At 39.8% G+C, this 11,390-nt stretch overlaps 3 protein-coding genes across 4 annotated transcripts; 2 read left to right on the plus strand and 1 right to left on the minus strand.

The window, feature by feature from the left end:
* Positions 1-233: 233 nt before the first annotated feature.
* On the plus strand, positions 234-3,747 carry si:ch211-140b10.6 (protein POLR1D-like). Of its 2 annotated transcripts, none has more exons than XM_059326855.1 (3): positions 234-872; positions 1,347-1,421; positions 2,469-3,747. In XM_059326855.1, the coding sequence occupies exons 1-3, from the start codon at positions 847-849 to the stop codon at positions 2,815-2,817; spliced, it is 450 nt and encodes a 149-aa protein (XP_059182838.1). In that variant the 5' UTR covers positions 234-846; the 3' UTR covers positions 2,818-3,747. The 2 variants fall into 2 exon arrangements, with proteins under 2 accessions (XP_059182838.1, XP_059182837.1); XM_059326854.1 differs by lacking the exon at positions 234-872 and adding an exon at positions 894-1,096 and having other exon boundaries at positions 2,469-3,746.
* Positions 3,748-5,452: 1,705 nt separating this feature from the next.
* pdx1 (pancreatic and duodenal homeobox 1) lies at positions 5,453-9,250 on the plus strand. Its single transcript, XM_059327349.1, has 2 exons — positions 5,453-6,009; positions 8,436-9,250. Exons 1-2 carry the CDS (start codon positions 5,610-5,612, stop codon positions 8,822-8,824), a joined length of 789 nt encoding a protein of 262 aa, XP_059183332.1. The 5' UTR covers positions 5,453-5,609; the 3' UTR covers positions 8,825-9,250.
* A 63-nt stretch (positions 9,251-9,313) lies between these two features.
* Positions 9,314-10,733, minus strand: urad (ureidoimidazoline (2-oxo-4-hydroxy-4-carboxy-5-) decarboxylase). The gene is made up of 2 exons (XM_059327348.1): positions 10,519-10,733; positions 9,314-9,814 (listed from the first exon to the last, which is right to left on the minus strand). Exons 1-2 carry the CDS (start codon positions 10,697-10,699, stop codon positions 9,465-9,467), a joined length of 531 nt encoding a protein of 176 aa, XP_059183331.1. The 5' UTR covers positions 10,700-10,733; the 3' UTR covers positions 9,314-9,464.
* Positions 10,734-11,390: the final 657 nt, after the last annotated feature.

Below are 11,390 nucleotides of genomic sequence, written 5' to 3' on the forward strand. Positions count from 1 at the left end.
GCGGGGCCAGGGGCTGTCAATCCAGAGAGGAGTCGGGGGTGGCTTCCAAACGGCCTGATCAAAAAAATAAAATAAAGTTAAATTGAATTACATTTAATTTTATATCTCCGCATATAAGTAATGAAAACAGTATTCTTGACCTTTTTCCATCAAAAAATACTTCGACGATTAATTTATTAACACATTATTTGTCTGTTGATCAACCAATCGATTAGCTAGCTAGTCAACTCATCATTGCAGCTCTAGTAAAAATAGGAGTTTTAAGGAAGTTGTAATATTGTACAATTTCCGTTTTTAGAACGAAAGAAAATTAAAAGAAAAGAGAAAATACAGACAGAGGGCTGGGTCCCTGCAGATGCAGACACGGCTACATACTTATGATGGGTAATACCATAGACATATGTCTATGGGTGATACAAGATGGGTGAGAGGGATTACTTTATTTTCTATGTAGAAAATCCTGCCCAGTACAGCTTCAAATGAAGAATCTGAATACCTTTCTCATCCTTTGTCATTTGTTTGATTTATACTGCAGAAATTGCCTAAACTTAACTTATTTTTTTGGTGTGTGTAAAGTATCATTTAACGCATTTTATCCTATTTCTTTTATCCATAAAATAATTTAGTTAGTTAGTTGAACGCTTATTTATACAGTATATGGTTGAACGCTGAGAGGTGCTGTCGGAAAACTATCAGGCGTCGCTAAGGACACCTAAAACACAGGGTCCTCAGTTAAAGGACCCCGCGGAGAAGTAAACAAAAAAATATATGTTAGCATTAATTAACATACAATCGTTGATTTGAGTCGAATTGGCTTAGCACCGGCGTGAAATTTATCACGGCGCGATGGCAGAGGACAACGAACTGGAGAGGTGTGTAACTGTTTGTCTGTTTATCTTCAGTTAACACTCGTAGCTGGTTTTCGTCCGTTAACACCCCCTCCATCATCAGCAGGGAGGGATATTTTTGGTTGACAGCTGTTGTATTTACTGTGTTGTAAGACGAGTATGTGGTGGAGGTTGTAAGGAAACTCCGCCACGATGACAACAGCTACCATTAGCTGCCTGCGCTTTGTGGTTAAAGGTCGGCTAAATGAGTGAGTCTCCTCTGCTGATACTCTGCTGATTCAGCAGATCGGGTCAAACCGGGACACTGCCGCTGTCCCTCATTCACTCACTAATGATTCACTTTCTCCTCTGCACTCTGCATCACTCTGTTTTCTCTCACTTAATTAAATTATTCTCCCCTTGGCTCCCCCTTCAAGTTCTGTGCTATCTTTGTCGTCTCCCCCTTTTCCTCTCCTTCACTTGACTCATTTTCATGTGTTTCTTTATTTATCTTTGCAGGCGGGCAGTGGAGGAGCTCCTGAAGGAGACTGACAGGGCTCGAGTGAGAGCAGAGACCATGGGCCCTGCAGGATGGTGAGCACTGTGTTTGACATGCCATCTGTATCAGCCTGCGCACATCTGTCATTTGTGGTTATGTGACTGCTTCTTAGCTATACTTGCACTGGGGCAATTTTGTTCTTGAGCGTGTCGTCTATTTATGGTGTGACTTTGCACAATTTGTTTTCCTTCTATGATATTCTCAACTAGTTTAAAGGGCTGTGTAGCCCCACTGATTTCCAAAATGAAATTGATTTATATTCACAAAGTCCAAATTATTGATTTATTCAATTCAATATCCAATCAATTAGAGGTATTTTAGTTACAATACCAACCCCTGAAATTGAAATTTTCAGAGAAGTAATGCTGCAAATTTGCATGGAACCTCGCCTGGTGCATGATGAAAAATGAAACCTAAGTCACACTTACACTTTTTTTATATTTGAAATGAACATACTCAGCAGTCAGATGATACACATGCCTTCTCCAGTGGAGTTTGTTGCAGATTGGACATTTTTGCAGATTGCATGTGGGTGATGTTTTGTTCATTTGCAGTTTTGCTAGTGTCCCTTGTGTGGCCAGATCTTGTTTGTGCTGAAAACTAAGGGGAGGTCATGAGAGACTATATTAAGATGGATTTGGGATTTTTTTCTGTCAGTATCAGATCATTCAATTGAGGTTGAAATGTAATTGATTTTTTTTCCCTTTAAACCCAACCCTACTAGTTTGCTTGTTTGTATCCCCAACTAGTGATTAATATAAATGTGTGTGCGTATGTAAAGTACTGGAAACCATTCTTGTTTCGGTTCAGGATTGGTATGAGCAAGATCATAGCCAGAATTCACAAGGATCTTTTTTTAAAATTTAGATAATTTTTCCTTGCTGGATGTATAGGTTTTTTTCTCAATGTGAAATGACACAAAGACATGTTTGATTCAATGAGGACATGACATGACCAGTGTCAACAGTGTTGGCTACAGCCCTAAGTATGAAGAACTTTTAAATGATGACCATCCATAGGTCTCAGAGATAAATGCAACAGCTGTTAGAGTTTAAAGGTTTGTCTGTTCATTTGTCCCTCAGGTTGAAGTGTCCACTGCGGAGCACCAACAAGCGCTTCCTCCTCAACACCTTGCGCTCCACAGGCCTGCAGCGGCACACCGGTGAGTCCAGAGACAAACACTCCACCTCGAGAGGGCGCCTGAGGAGCGAGTCCCCGGACAGAAGCCGCGACCGCAGCAGAACACCTCCCAGAGATCACAGAAGTAATCGAGGCCACACAGACCATAAACATCATCACAGGGACAGCTGCAATAACAAAGATAAGAAGCAGGATAGAGACAAAGAGAGGAGGTACAGGCACAAAGACAACAGAGACCGGAGACATGGGAGGGATGATCAGAACAGAGACAAAGACAGACTTCATGAATAAAAACTTCTGTCCAGAGGAGGAACACTGATTTTACAGTGGCCACTCCCCGTCCAGGCAGCAAGGAGGTGGACGTTCCTGAAAGTACTTTCTTACAATTTAACACACCTCACAGGACTGCTATAGCAGACTGAAAGACTTGTCCTATTCACCTGCCTGAGAACACAATAATTTACGTTTTGCTGATGAAGAAAGGTGTCTTACATGTTAGTTTACTAACAGTTCTATTTTACATTTACAACCATTTTTGTAGTTGTTGAGCTTTATTTGTTCCCTTAAATTGTTCATATTACCGGTAGCTATTGTAAAATCACTTTGATATTTTCGGATTTTCCACTTGCACTGGAGTGAATAAATTATCAAGTGGCTGTTAGAGTCCAGGAAATCTTCAGCATATTTTCGTGTCCTCCCCTCTTATGACTCAGTTATGTGTCATTCTTTTTCACCTACAGCAAAGGAGGTTTGATTTCAATTATAATGTCATTACCAATCTCCTGTCATTATTCACTGCTCATAATGTTTACATAAGCCATGCTGTTGTCGCCACTGGGTAAGCACAGTTTATCGCGTGTCTAACTTTTTGGACATGTATAATCTGGCTATCAGAAACGGTTTTATTTGTCAAAGGAGAAAAAAAATGTTTTCCTGACACTCCTACATGTGTCCTCATGAACAAGTAGTTTCCAGGGACGGATCAGTCGTAATTTATTGTGGCTGTAATAGCACCAATAATTTAACTATAATAAAAGAAACAAAAAAACAATTTTAGTAATTATAATGGTGATGATAATCTGCTGATTAATAAGGTTGTAATAATACAGATAACATTTAAATTATGATACTTATAATAATGATTATATAAATAATAAGAATAATACTTATGGTGATGATGATGATAATCCATGATTAATAAGGTTGTAATAAAACCAATAACTTTTCTATCCTACTAATACTATTACTTCTATAATTATAATAAAATAATAAAAATAATAATAGGATAAGATAAGATATTCCTTGATTAGTCACACAACAGGGAAAATTCCAGTAAAAATAATAAACTGATGGCAATAATTATTATTATTAATAATAATAATAATAATAATAATAATACATTGAATAATCAGACTGTAATAACAGTTACTTTATTTAATAAAAAAAAAAGATAATTCAGTCATGAATAAGGTTGTCATAACTCCATAATATAACTGTTGATAATAATAATATAATAATAATAATGCATTAATTATACATACATAGAACTCATATATACATGCTGTATTTCCATGCCTGTGAGTGGGGTCACTGGGGTTTCAGGATAACAGATGTTCATGTGCTCAGGCGTTGAAAGTGTTGCTGTTTATGTCTCTCCCATCCATTTGGCCTGTCTCCATGTGTGTAAGCTTACACTCTTTTATTGTTCCACATCCACATTTTATAAACGTGGCACCTGTCCTTCTCTTTGGCCATGATTACTCACAGATCTATTTTATCTACATTTAAGCTGCAGGACTCCTCGCTTAAGCCATTATATCACATTGTGTGTCTGGAAAGTTGAGCTAAAACGCGTTTAACGCCCCTCATGCTTCATAAATCACGTTGTCTATCTCCACTGTAGTGGAGAATAGCTTGGGTTAACTGTTTCCTTCCTCTTTGAAACAAAGATCAAATATAAACACCATTAAGCCATAGTGCAGGGGGTGATTTGTATAGAATTGGTTTACTTGAACTTTATTGCATCGCTGAGTGCCCCATTAAGATACCGTGGAAAGTGCCATAATTGCTTTTGAAGAACTCAGTGTAAATAGTCTATGATACACACTATCAAGGTAAAAGCCCCTTCGTGCTGTACGATTTACATGAAAAATAGGTAAATCACTGCGATCATGTGGCACAGGCACAAAAGTGTTGCATAAACGCGCGCGTGTTGTGGAGACACGCAGCACGCGCACGCCTGTTAATTGAGTCCTCTTGCTCACTCTAACCTTAATTAGTTTACCACGAGAGCTGCTGTTTAATGGGGCGAACACACACCTGCTAAAGGCTAATGGCCAGCAAACATAGCGAGAGTGCAGCAGCGGCTCTGTGTTTGTTATTGCCGAGGGCCCTTTGGTGCAGGGAGCGTGCATGGGCCCACGCGCGCTAAATGGTGTTAAATGATGCATTTACAGAAGTGTAATGGGTACATTTTAAAAGTCAGAAAGGTGTAGACATATGAACAAAAAGCTTGTGGAAACAGAGTGTGGTGTTTGAGCTTTTCACCAAGAGTTTCCAGGACAACTGTCTCTCCATCCATCCAGGTCTCTTATCTGGCAGGTCAGCCAATGTTTGCGCCCATACATATCGATTTATCAGCCGCAGAGTGCAGACAAGAGATATAACCATATAAATTGTCGATGCCACATTGTTTGGCGACAATTCTGCCTGTTCTGCAAGAGAAACATGTTTCCGTAGTGCGCTCTAGACCCTTAAAGACCTCTTTAACGCGTTTCTGGAGGCAGCAGATTGACCTGTTCCCTGTCTGGGGGCAAACACAGGTGCCAGGTAAACGCTGCGGTATTTACAGAGTGCCATTGATTTACGCGTTGGGTTCAATTTACTGAAAAATCCCACAAGCTGTAGAATATCCTGGAAACTGACTTGTACAGGTCTGCAAACAGTGAAACCAATAGCTTCGGCGCAGCGGAGTCACATGGTGGCAGAGTGACACACCTGTGTGCAGCCGTGAGGGCCTCGCAGTTGCGCCAGAGACAGGTAGAGCAGAAGGTCCACGCCGGGGCAGGACTCAGGTACGGTACATGTGCGGGTCTTCGGGAGCCATGAATCGGGAAGATCATTTTTACCCCTCTCAGGTTTTTAAAGACTCCTGTGCGTACCAGAGGGCGCAGGGGGAGGACTACAGCCACAGCCCGCCGCCCTGCCTCTACATGAGCAGGCAGGTCCACTCCGTGTACACGCCGCCGGCCATGGGAGCCCTGGAGCAGGCCAGCCTGCCTGACATTGCCCCCTCTTACAGTCTACCCATGCGGGAGGATCCAGGTGTGCCTCAGCTGCACCATCCTCAGGGGCTCCAGCAGCAGCCTCTCCCGCCGGCTGCAGGCTATGGAGACACAGGGGAGCAGAGCAGATACCACCTCCCTTTCCCCTGGATGAAAACCACCAAATCTCACTCACACACCTGGAAAGGACAGTGGGCAGGTAAATCTTCCAACACACCAGTTACTGTCATTTGTTTAAGATCACAACAACCTGAAATGGACAAACTGAATGGAGAAGTGAAGCTGTTTCCTGAAGCTGATTTGCTTTTAATAATCAATACAATTACAGTTTTGTTTACAACATTGCTCCGTAGTCATAGCACTAAGAAGTGTTTCTTTCTGAGGCCTATAATGACATCATGCTCCCAACAATATGATCCTGGGTGTTTCAGTTTACCTTGTCAGTCAATTTGTAAAAGGTCCGGAAGGTCAGTGTGGCTTTTATCAGGTCTTATCGTCACAAAAATGTGGGTTTTGTCTTTACAAAACATTCTCACAAATCGCCATATCTTAAACCATCAATAGGCTGTATGTATACTATAGAGGATAATAGGCTGTTAAAACACCACATCTACCACAGTGGGGTTTGATTGGGCCTGGTTATGAATAAGTCGTTTTTATATTCTCAGTGAATTGTTAGACTTTGACCAAATCTTACAGTTTAAATTGAATTACTGAATCCTTTAATTGATTTATTTTCTCTTTCCCAGTAAAGCATATTAATTAGATAGAATTAACTTTAATTATAGGCCTATTTAATTAAAGTTTGCTAATATTTTGTTGAGCGTGTTTTCTCCAGAGATAAAAAATGAACGTACTTGACCACAAACTTTCTTCAACTTTAACATATATCTATATATGTTTTTTTCCACACCAGAGCCCAGTTTGAGGCCATTAAACAAACTTTTATTTCACTTTTCTGCTTTCATATAAGACATATAGTCTTGTATGAAATAGTCCTCTCTCGTGACACTGAGGCCTTGGTTTATTTTACGCACAGTTGTTATAATTATATATACATTACTGAATATATGTCAATTGCTTTAAGTGGTCAAATTTGAAAATAGTATCATTCCAGTAATTTTCAGTTTTGAAACGGACAAGATGACACCAACAGGGCTTTATTTAAAGAGGCTGACGTGCATACGACAATGGAGTGGGTCCCAGTAAGGGTCAAAGCTGTTATTCGTGCCTTAATAAATAATTAAATAAATAAATACTTGAAATGGATAGTACTACCATCAATGGCTTGCATTCACAAAAAATGGTTGAATTTAATTCTGTAACTAACAAAGCGAAAAAATACGTCTCATATCGTGCATAGTCATAATTATAATAATACAAAAAAGGCATTTCTAAAGGAAAATATATTTTTTCATTGTCACATATTCACTTTTCTGTCCTTCTACAGTATAGTACTTTATACAGTAGGGTTAAGTGATTATTTTAGAGATGTAGGTTTTGAAGGCTTATAATATTAATAATAATGATAACTATAGGCTAATAAAGTGCCCTATTTTAAAGCAACTGATGCATGACTAAACCACTAACTGCAAACTTCAGACTAATGCACTTAAATATTATATTTATATACTTTTAAATGGCTTTTTTAATTTGGATTGGTGACAATTTGAGGCCATCGCTACGATGAACATAATTTCTGATCTGAATCAGTTCAGTAAACGATGATCCTCATCAAGTTGAGGACTCAGGGTCCTATTATATGATATTATAATAGGTTGATATTATAATGTAAATTATAATTATAGAGTTCTATTATGGCTTTATATCCTGTAAAAAGTTAGGATACTTGTTTCACCCTCACCGTACGTGTCGGAGTTCAGCCAGAGCGAAAAAAACAGTAACTCAGTCTCAGTAACTAAACCACATCAAAATAATCTTATACCACAAAGTAATCTATCAATATTTGAAACATCTGATAACTGGTATACATTTCAGATGTGGGTCACCACATTCATTTTACTATTATTAATTATTATTATTATTATTATTATTATTATTATTATTATTATTATTATTATTATTATTATTATTCATTTTACCCCCAGGACGTGGAAATCAGAATTAGCACACAACCAAACCATAACAAAAAGTTAATATCCAGAATCATTTACCACATTTTATTCTGAAAAACCAAACGAAATGTCGTGGTATTCAAAACAAAAACATGTGCACCTGTTGCTTCCAAATTTCAACTAAGAGTTTAGTGTTATTTTTGGGTTAATCTCAAGTAGGCTAATTGCGAATTCCTGGTAACATTACAAGTGAATAAATGTTTATTTTACTGGCTATCACAAGACAAATATGCTCTGTGGTTTCTGCAGCTGCCTGCTGGAGAGGTCAAAATATAACCCGTGCATTAATAATCCCCATACAGGTGCACCTCATTTACAGTAACAGAAATAAATACTAATGAAAATGGCTCTTTGTGATGATTAACACAATGAACTTACAATGGCATCGGTTGAGATGTAGTCCAAACAAGATATAGGCTAATATAATAAATAATAATAATAAACCTTGAAATGCCTTTGATAAGAGGACACTGACTCGTTTTGTCTGCAGGACCCTACGTGATGGCAGAGTCAGAGGAAAACAAACGCACCAGGACAGCCTACACGCGCGCCCAGCTGCTGGAGCTCGAGAAGGAGTTCCTGTTTAACCGCTACATCTCGAGGCCGCGGCGCGTGGAGCTGGCGCTGACCCTGAGCCTCACCGAGCGACACATCAAGATCTGGTTTCAGAACCGGCGCATGAAGTGGAAGAAGGAGGAGGACCGGAGGAGGGCGAGGGGGGGCGAACCGGACCAGGACTCCTCCATCACCTCTGGGGAGGGGGAGGCCGCGGGAGGGGTCACCTCCACGAACGGACCTCTCACCACCACCACCTCGCCCCCCGTGTCCCCGCTGCACGGTCACTCCCTGTCCGCACCTGGGGCCAGAGAGCCCGCTTAGACCCGCAGAAGCTCAAGACAAGGACTTAAACTCGTGTTTTTTTTAAAAGCCAAATAGACTTAAAAACCACATTATTAGGCAGCCCCATATGAAAGGAGTTATGTTTTTAGGATACATAATTAGGTCTCCCATATGACATTTAAATAAAGTGCTCACTTTCAGGGACCCCTTGGACTTTCTCAGGCCTCCTTTATGGATACAATGTCTATTGACTGAGGGGACATTTCTCCAATCCCACGTCATTTTGCATGCTTTGAGTTTTTTGTGCACCAGATGGCATGCTGAGACAACCAAATAATGCAAGGACCACACATTTCTTCTCCTTTTAGAGGCTGCAACATGGATTTAGTTGCACAAACAGTTTGCAAACTGCAGCGCATTGTTCCTCACCTCAGACAACAAGTTTATGAATGTATATATGCGTAAAAAGACTGTATTTGACTGTATATAAGCCTATATCATGTAAATTGTTACATTAGAATCAACACAAATTTTATTGTTTGAATAAATAATTGTACAGGACGATGCATTAATAACACACTTAATAATTTTGGAATAAATCAGATGTCACACAGCCTGAGAACAATGGCACTTTCTTAAACATCCGGGTGATTAAACTGGCACAATGTAAACTTCAGGTTCATAACTTGTTAGGAGCGTCAGTGAGCACGAGGCCTAGGAGACGCAGGTGACATATCTTCTTCACCTCCTCTATGCCGCGCGCCCTCTCCACCGCGCGCTCGTTCTTGCAGCGCTCCGCCAGCTGCCGTAAAATGTTCGCCTTGTCGCTCATCCGGGCGCAGACGACGAACGGGAACCCGAAGCGCGCCTTGTAGTCCGCGTTGAGCCGGGTCATGCTCGAGGCTTCCGCGGAGCTCAGCGCGTCCATCCCGGCTCCGGCCTGCTCTTCGCGCGACTCCTGGGTCAAGGTACCGCTCTGGAGGTCTCTACCTGCGAGGTCCGGGTGACACCTGAGGATCCCCTCTTTACCTGGACACAATATTATGTCTTATTAAATCATATTAAATCATATTCTAGACTCCAAACAACGCCCTTATGCAGCCAAATACAAAATATAACAAAAAAGTAAACAACATTTTACATACTCAAATGTGTCCTATCTGTCTCACCACTTACCAGTGATGGAATGTAGCTCAGTACAATTACTCAAGACCTGGACTTAAGTAGGCCTACAATTTTGAGGTATTTCAGTATTTCCATTTTTTAAAAACTTTATACTTCTACTTCACTACATTTTAGAGGCCAATTTTGTACTTTTTACTCCACTACATTAAGCTGCCAGCTTTAGTTACTTTTTTAAGGTCAAGATTTAACATGAAAAACGTGATACATTTAAAATCATTACACATGTTTATTAATTAAACAACATAACAGTATATTAAGTAGTTAAAATGAGCCCTACCTTGACGAAATGCTGGTTACATAAATGCATCAAAAATGATAATACAATAATATATTTTTTGAATATATAAAACAATCTGAGTGTCATTCTGCATAATGAGCAGTTTTACTTTTGATACTTTAAGTAAATTTTGATGCTGATACTGTTGTACTTTACCTGAAGTAAGTTTTGAATGCAGGACTTTTACTTGTAGTGGAATAATTCTGCAGTGTGATATTAGTACTTTTACTTAGGCTAAGTGAAGGATCTTAATACTTCCACCACTGCTTACCTGATTCTGGGAGAGCATCAATGAAGTCCCTGATTGCACCTTCCAGAGCAGCAAAGTTTAAAAAGGGACGTGCCGACCACACAGCAGCTGTTACAATGGGACATTTCTCCACCACATTGCCAAAAATATTCACAAAATCCTCGTAAGGGAGAGCATTTACTGTGGCGATGTCCATTCTCATGTGGGGACTCACACAGACAGTGATCAGTGATCAGTGTTCAGTGACCTTTGGACAACAAGGGTCAATGCACTGATGGACACACAGAACAGGCCCCCCTGGCTGTGGTTAATGTTTTCTCTGTCAGATTAGTGATGAAAATTTAAGATGCTTCTCCAGCGCGCAGACTCATCTTTGGCATGGGGGAAAGAAACGGGAAGTTTATGTTTCTTTATGTTTCTTGTAGAATAACAATAAGGCTTGGTTTCCACTTAAGGAAATGGTTTGTTCTTACTATGTGTTAAGGTGCACTTCCTGTATCTTACCAACGCCCACTGACCTCCAGGAGACGGTAAAACTACGCCCTCTGCTGTTCATAGTTAGCATATATAGCAAAACTTTTGTATAATTTTAAATACAGGGATTTTATTTCCTGCAGTGGTGGGATGAAAGTAAGTTAATTTTAAGTACAAAGTTAAGGTACTTGATTTTAATTGAGTATTTTGATTTCATGCTATGACAGTTTACAGTTTTATACTTCTACTCCACTACATCTTTCAGGCAAATATTGTACTTTTTTACTTCCAATTTCTTTTTTTATACCCTTCTTGTCCTGTAATAGCCATGTATCTCCATATTTGTTTTTTTTTCTGCTGAATTGAAGAAACAATGATCTTTCTTCTTAAACAAACCTCACCACCCCTCTTAGGATCAA

Source organism: Centropristis striata, chromosome 23 (assembly GCF_030273125.1).
Source record: "Centropristis striata isolate RG_2023a ecotype Rhode Island chromosome 23, C.striata_1.0, whole genome shotgun sequence".
Classification (NCBI taxonomy): Eukaryota; Metazoa; Chordata; class Actinopteri; order Perciformes; family Serranidae; genus Centropristis; species Centropristis striata.

Bases quoted from the DNA above. Each gene is read 5' to 3' on its own strand.
- si:ch211-140b10.6 (XM_059326854.1), top strand. From the start codon at position 1,041: ATGACAACAGCTACCATTAGCTGCCTGCGCTTTGTGGTTAAAGGTCGG. The intron at 1,097-1,346 runs GTGAGTCTCCTC...TTATCTTTGCAG, and splicing joins GTTAAAGGTCGGCTAAATGA to GCGGGCAGTGGAGGAGCTCC. The intron at 1,422-2,468 runs GTGAGCACTGTG...TTTGTCCCTCAG, and splicing joins ACCATGGGCCCTGCAGGATG to GTTGAAGTGTCCACTGCGGA.
- urad (XM_059327348.1), bottom strand. From the start codon at position 10,699: ATGAGAATGGACATCGCCACAGTAAATGCTCTCCCTTACGAGGATTTT. The intron at 9,815-10,518 runs GTAAGCAGTGGT...TATTGTGTCCAG, and splicing joins TGATGCTCTCCCAGAATCAG to GTAAAGAGGGGATCCTCAGG.
- pdx1 (XM_059327349.1), top strand. From the start codon at position 5,610: ATGTGCGGGTCTTCGGGAGCCATGAATCGGGAAGATCATTTTTACCCC. The intron at 6,010-8,435 runs GTAAATCTTCCA...TTTTGTCTGCAG, and splicing joins CTGGAAAGGACAGTGGGCAG to GACCCTACGTGATGGCAGAG.